This window comes from Mugil cephalus, chromosome 19 (assembly GCF_022458985.1).
Source record: "Mugil cephalus isolate CIBA_MC_2020 chromosome 19, CIBA_Mcephalus_1.1, whole genome shotgun sequence".
Lineage (NCBI taxonomy): Eukaryota > Metazoa > Chordata > Actinopteri > Mugiliformes > Mugilidae > Mugil > Mugil cephalus.
Genome location: NC_061788.1, coordinates 2,921,685 through 2,929,241, shown reverse-complemented (window position 1 = coordinate 2,929,241; position 7,557 = coordinate 2,921,685). Strand labels below are relative to the sequence as shown.

The following is a 7,557-nucleotide window of genomic DNA, read 5'->3' as shown; positions in this document are numbered from 1 at the left end:
AATATGGACGGCGGAGATGATAAATCAGAATCAGCTCGTTCTTCTTCTGATAAACATGTTAATATGGTTCAGTGCAGCCTCTGTGGTTGAGGCTGTGTGTGTATTTTATGTGCTTTTCTATTAATAAAAAAAACATTTTGGAAACAAATTTTCAATCGTTGATTTCATCTCTGATGTTGATGCATGAGTTCAGCTGAAATGCTCTTAACTTGAGGAACTGTGAGTTTATTTAACAAGATAAAAATGAGTTTTCTTCAATGAATAATGAATCAGGATAAGGATATTTCATTAATCCTTACAGCAAAGGTCCTCAACGATTTTCAGGCCAAGGACCCCAAACTGATGGAGTTTGATATAGATGTGTTCTATATTAAACTCGGCCTAGTGCTTTTTATAAATATACATTATTATTATCATTTTGCATTCAATATTAAGTTATTCAAATAATAAAAAGGTTCAAATATAAAAGATAAAGAAAATAAAATGATTTTGGCCTCAGTAGTTGGCTGATGGGAGCTGCACTGTTAGCTTCTCTTCTGCTGATATTGTGGAGAACCTGACTGAGTCAGCGTATAATCTGCAGCCTTGTGATTGGCTCAGCAGCGATAGGGGCGGGGCCTAATGTGTTCCGGAAGCTTAGATTGACGGGGCTAGTGTGACCTCTAGTGAGACAGCTCGTGTATCGCTGAATGAGTGAAGTCCTGACTGAAAGATAACGTCTCCTGCCTCCATTTATCCCTTTACTAAAATATGTTGGAGTCATGTTAATGTGTATTTAAAGAAATTTAAATTTCTGGGGGAAAATTGAAAAAATATGTAAAAAAAATATCTAATCAACCAAAGATTTTGCGCCCCTCCTGCAGTACCTCCACGGATCCCCTAGGGGGTGCGGATCCCGTGTTGAATGCCTTATAGGAAAGTGTTTTGTTGCTATTGCTCCCATAAAGTTACAGTTCTAAGGAGTCAAATGCAAATAGGATAAAGTTATATAAGAAAAAATAAATAAAAGTAAATAGTACGAGTATAACAGAGGTAAATGGTTACAAATAGATAAAGAGTCGGAAGATTTAATTTGATTTAGTGATTTTTTTCCAAACATCCAAATGATATGTACAAATAAAATAAACAGAAATGATGATAGAAAAAATGGAGATACAATCTTAACCTCCGGTTACCATTTTTAATTTCTCCATTTCTCTTTATTTGGGGTCAGTAGGACCTAAGAACTATAAAAAAGTAGTTTTTTGAAAAGAAAAAAAAAAGTCCTCATGTGTGGACATTGGGATTATTGTCACAAAATATAAAACTGTTAATTCTCCTGTCTGAACATTGGTGTGCAAAAGCCGAAATGCAAATAATCAATGTCCTCAAACGAGTACTTGCTAACTAGCGAAGTTATAGCTTGTTGCTATTGATGGAATTTGTGTCATATTAAACTAGAAAAGTTAATAAAGTTTAAACTGTAAAATTAGATGAGGTTTCGTACCTTGTCCACTTTTGTTACGCAATCAGCTGCAGAATGAATCCACTGAAATGATGCTATATATGTGTTTTTACACCAACTAGCAGAATAAGCTGTCACAATAAAAGTTAATGTCCCCATATGAGGACACTGGGTCTCAGGAGGTAAAAAACAAACAAACAAACAAAAAAACAGCCAAAGTGTCAGAAAAAGGAGTAAGAAAAAGTACAATCTTCTGATTAACTAAAGAAAAATACATATATATAAACAACAATGAATAACCTGGTGACAATGTGTAGGCGCCACGTTTTAATTTATGAACATTGCACCTCTACGCCACTAGGAGGCAGTGTTTCATTTACAGACCAGAGCCGGAAGCTGGCGGGAGTCGAGCAGGTTACATAAGGGACATTAGCGCCACAGGTGTGTTTGATCAGAGGGAAATCAGAGGAAGAAGCAAACAGTTTTCGTCTGTGCTTTGGATTTTCTGTTTATTTTTCGCGTGGATAATTGTTAAGTCGCCTACGGGACTCTATTAAAGAATTAAACATCATTTCAAACACAAAGGAGGATGCGTTGGTTTATTACCCGAGTGCACGCCAAAACAAATACTCACCAGCAAGTAGTGAACAAAGCAAATTACTCTTAGACTCTTAAACATTTTTGTTTCTGAAGTGGTTTACGTTTCCTTGTGCTCTTCCCTCAGCCTGTTCCATAATCTGACACCACATCTACTTGAACGTAGATTGATTCTGACTTTGAAAACGATCGTTGTTTTCTGGATTTGATAAAGACGTCTCTGAGTTTTAGCAGCTTTGACTGTAAAAAATAATGAGTTTGTATGATCTTTGTAACCTGAGCTATGAATGATTCTTATTGCTTCTTGTTTGCAGAATGATTAGTGGATTTACTGTAGTGATCAAACCTCTGCACAGGAACTTACATATGGAAGATTTATTGATCCAGGACCTGTTATGCTCTGTTTAATTCTGCTATGTGTGAAATACCCTGTTTCATGTCATTCCACACACACATATATACACACACATATATATACATATCTGTATATAGCTCTAATTTTCTCCACTAGCTCAGATCATTTATAATAAGCCTGAAGGTGGAAGTATCATTAAGTAAAAGCAAACTATGAGTGAAGGACGTCCTTGATTTCAGACATCTGGTCCTGCCATCATGTGTTAAAATGTGCCGACAGTATCTGAATTTCATTTGTTGTAATGTTGGAGGAGTGGGATGAGATTAATGAATTAATTTACACTGTGACATTTGATGGTAATTGCGTTTTTAAAGCAGCATGTAGAGTTTTATTACTGATTTATCTCCATCCACTGACATGAGCCTGTGAGGACGTTCATAATTTTATGGCGTAAACATGTGGCAAATAATTTAATGGCACATGTTTATCACCAAACGCCACTTAGCATTAGCCTGTGTAGCAGCCTTGCTAGCTCCACGCGCTGTTTGTCCTCTATGTTTTGCAGGAGCCTTTTTCTAGTTAGTGGATAAATAATAATAATTTAAAAAATAATGACATTTAAAAGGAAAAAACTCTGGATTTGTCCTCACTCAAGTACTTGTATTCGTTTATTCTAAGGTAAACCCAACAAACATTAAAGTATATATAAAAAAATAATGATAATAATAGTAATGCATTGGTTTTATATTGGGCTAATCCAAAGATTAGAGGATGTGTCTTTATTTCTTTCATCATTCCATTCTCATCTTGCACAAACTTGTATTAATACTTGTTGAATATGGCACATATTGATTCTTATTCTTATTACTTATTACATATACAATGTAAATCTTATAAATATATCTACAGCTGCTTTTAATGATGAGGTTGACTAATTGATGACACATATACACGTGTCACAGCCAGCTGACGTCTCCATGGTTACGGCCACTGAGTGGCAACAAGTGACAGATAAACATGGAGATTAGCAGCATTAGTTAGCATTAGCAACCCTAACGGCATTCATTTAAAAAGAGGTGAAGAGCTGTTGTTCAAATGACTGATTTGATCAGAGATATATTTTATATTTTTTACAGATATCTGCCAAAGAACAGAGAAGTAAATGAATCGCTGCATGAGAAGAAACAACTGGAATCCAGACACAGATAATAAACACAATATTTGTGATAACTCCTCATCGTCCTTTTTACGCTACAGTTTTATATGGTTAACATTACTTCTCAGTAAAGCTCTTAACATTAGCATCTTTTATTTAGCTACATTTATCATAACTGCAATGACCTAAAACTAAAAATGAGGCTAATCCACTTTTCCTACATCCATACTAGTTCATATGGATATATGGATATTGCCTCCCATCCCACACTCACTGAAGTCTGACGTTCCCTAGTGCAGTGTTCACCTGAACCAGCAGGGGAGGAGGGTATAAAAGAGGAGGTATTTACCAGCACTGGTGACTTATTAGTTTTTATTTAGTTTTATAGTTTGTTATTGGACGCTTCAGTTTATTCCAGCGTCGATCCTCTTTCTATGACTAAACCTGAAGCTGCTGTTGGCCAGACTCTATGTGGAGATGATGAACCCCAGTCAGAGATGAATCAGAATGAAAGGACGCCGACAGGAGAACAGATAATCCCACCGTGGACCAAAACAGTCATGAAGCCAGGAAGAATAAAGCCTGGGTGTGTCTGCACATCTATAAAGATCAAGCTATAAATAAAAAAAATAACCTTTATATGAATTAAACTGTCTGTTCTGTGTGTAACTGTTGTTAACTTCTTCATTTATTCCCACTGTGGGATAAATTAAAGGATTATTTGAAAGGACTGTTTTTAATATTCACTGTTTGAATATTTCTGGAAGTTATTTATAAAGTTTAAACCACAGATTTTGTCTTTAGTTTCTGCAGTCGATGAACTGGAGGCTCTTTCCAAACTCAATCTGATCAAAAAGTTATAAAAGGTGATATAATAATAATAAGCGTTAATAGTGTAACATATTATGACATAACCTTGGGATGATAGTAAGACAAAGTCTTCATGCTCTTAAATTTCCAATCAATCATTTATCGCTGTTATTTTCTAAGGTGGAGCTCATACCCGTAAATGACAGGAGTACGACACTTGATTATGAACAGGAATCCGTTGCACAGATCATTTAATCATTGACAGATTTTATTCCTAATCTGAATCATCCACATGGGAAGTTGGATGATCACCAGGTGACAATAGCAACGAAAGCAATTCATCTCTGGTTTATTGGGTTTTGTCTACACCCCCCGAGACAATAAAACGTTGATTAAGGCTGTGACGAAACACTCACCTGCTCACTTTGGATATAAAGGCTCCTGCTGCCTCTGGCTCTAAAGTCACCCTCCAGGATCTTCCTCCATCAACCGTCCAACCATCAGGTAAGATTTACCTTCTGCTGGAATTGATAACTTGCACTGTTTGATGTTTAAATGAAGGCTAATGCACTGATGCGTTTGCATGAGAGAGAATCAGAACAAACACTTTTTTTTCATCCTGCAGAGAGAAGTTTTCATCCTCATCATGGCCGTGTTCAACCAACCAACCAAACACGAACTTTCTGACTTCCAGAGCGGCCTGTGCAACTGCTGCGACGACGTCGGAACCTGTAAGACACGATTATTATTTATGAAAAACATTTTTACATCCTGCAAGAGTCTCTTCGCTGCAGTTTGTTTACATACGTTACTTTTATGCACTTTGAATGTTAGCGACAGAGGACTAAACCCATGGTCCTCGTATCGGACAAAAGTTCATTTGAAGTTGAAATGAGGCTGTTGACATGAAAATGACTGCACGTTAGTTGATAATTACTCCTTTAGTGTTATTTCCCTGCAACTTGGTGTGGAAATGTAAAAAAAAGAAAGAAAATGTGACACACGTGAGTTTATTTTTGTACAAAAAGAGGACTTAGCGTTTTGTATTATTGTGTAAACCTGAGCTAAAACAACATGAGCTGGACTTGTTTGGGTTTTCTAGAAGACGTTTCACCACGTCACGTCTTCATTCCTGCAGAGAAAGTTTCTGTCGCTTCCAGACAGAGTTAAAGACCGTGAGCGTTTTCTTTGACTCCACAGGCGTCTACGGTTATTTCTGCTACATGTGCCTCGGCTGCTCCATCGCCAGCGAAATGGGCGAATGCTTCTGCTGCGGTCACAGCGTGGCCATCCGAAGCATCTACAGGACCAGATACAACATCCGGGTAAGAACTCCACACAAAAACCCAACTTCAACATGTTTTTATGGTTCTAAACTATAATCTGAGCTCTGTTTTACCTTTTACACCCTCCAAAGCATGACCATATAAGTTTAAGAGCACAGAATTTTTAAAGGGATGTAAAACTATGAGTATAATAAAAGGTTCATGTGAGTGATGAGTTATATAACATATAACTCGTGAGCTAACTTTCACTCAGAGCTGCTGGAGGTGGAGCTGCTCTTTTTTAACTTCGTGTAAAGTTTAACTTTTGTTCGGAGGTTTTTTTTTGGCAGAGAGACATTAAAAGGTTGTTACTTGTTACTTATTTGTGAAAGAACACTGAACACTTTTATGTCTCAAACCGTAAAAAGTTTAGAAGATATTATTGAGTGAGATTAGGAAGCATGTTATCATGTTGTGTCCTGTGTTCTGCTTCTTCTTTTTTTTAATTTTTTTATTGTTGTTTGATCAACTATTCTAACGTTTGGTGAACATGTCTCATACTAACTCATATACACGGACTAAAGTTAATCATTGTTGAACGTTGTTGTCAGAAATTCTTCTAAAATGCTTCTGAGGCTGCGGGAGCTGTGAGATTCACCTTTTCTATGGTTTCATTTGAACATAACGACAAATATTATAAAACAAAATGTCCAAAAGATGCATTTATTTATTTATTTTTTTAAATTAATTGAGATAAATAACACTTCTCAAAAAATATACAAAAGACTTAATGTTTGCCTCATACTGGACTTAAGACATATAACTGGTGTTTACTGATGCTAAAAAACTAAAATAGTACAATTTAACTAAATTAAATTACTTGCACGTTCTCCTCCAAAAATGCAACATGTTAGAAGTTAAGACGTGTCCTACAGTCTTTGGGTTTTTACAAAAACATGACAAAAAAACAAAAGTTGGAGCCTCACGTTACCTTTAAACCTGGAAAATTACCCGGAAAACATTTGGCTACCAACAAAAAGCACAAACAACTACATTATTTACAGTTTGCAAGATCCAGCTGTTGCATATTGTCCTAAAAAACTGGAAGAAAATTCACTCAAATTCGTCTTTTTATCCCTCGCACAATTTCACCCCACCCGAAAAAAACATACACATGAAGAAAATATCCAAACATACAAGCAATTTTATTGTCTGTGACCTCTGAACTATCTTGCTTCAATTTGAGTTTAAGAGGAAATTGTCTCCTAAACAAACTAAAATAACCATAAATGGAGCTCCACACTATCATCTTTTAAGTTGAATTATGACACTTGAAGCTCAGACTGCATCATTTACAGCTCTGGAGACGTTTCCCATTGGTCATACATCCTCCTCATGGACCCAGGAAACACACACACACACAAAAAAAACCTGACTGCACAAATTTCCATGATCACAGTCGTCTATGAACACATGTGCACATCCGGTTCTTACACCCAGCAGGCAGATGAGACAGGAGTCTGATAAAGTTCTGATAAAGATCTGATAAAGATCGTGTCGTCCTCTGCCTCTAGGGGTCGCTGTGTGAAGACTTCATGGTGTCGACCTGCTGTTCGCCCTGCGCCTCCTGTCAGCTCAAGAGAGACATCGACCGCCGCAAAGAGCAGGGCATCTTCTGAACAGGTGAGGACAAAAAAAAAAAAAAAAAAGGAAACAATAAACATGGCTGTGTTTATGGAGCCTGAGAGTCTCTCCTTATCTTTATGCCTTCCAGAAACTCGTGATAACGGAGGGAGGTCCTAAATATGGACGGCGGAGATGATAAATCAGCATCAGCTCGTTCTCCTTCTGATAAACGTGTTAATGTGGCTCAGCCTCTGTGATTGACTGTGTGTGTTATTATCTATTAATAAAGTTATTGTGGAAACTA

General features: G+C 36.8%; 1 protein-coding gene across 1 annotated transcript; it reads left to right on the top strand.

Annotated features, from left to right (window-relative positions):
* Positions 1-4,776: 4,776 nt before the first annotated feature.
* LOC124997066 (placenta-specific gene 8 protein-like) lies at positions 4,777-7,557 on the top strand. Its single transcript, XM_047570603.1, has 5 exons — positions 4,777-4,866; positions 4,988-5,093; positions 5,563-5,687; positions 7,202-7,310; positions 7,402-7,557. The coding sequence occupies exons 2-4, from the start codon at positions 5,009-5,011 to the stop codon at positions 7,304-7,306; spliced, it is 315 nt and encodes a 104-aa protein (XP_047426559.1). The 5' UTR covers positions 4,777-4,866; positions 4,988-5,008; the 3' UTR covers positions 7,307-7,310; positions 7,402-7,557.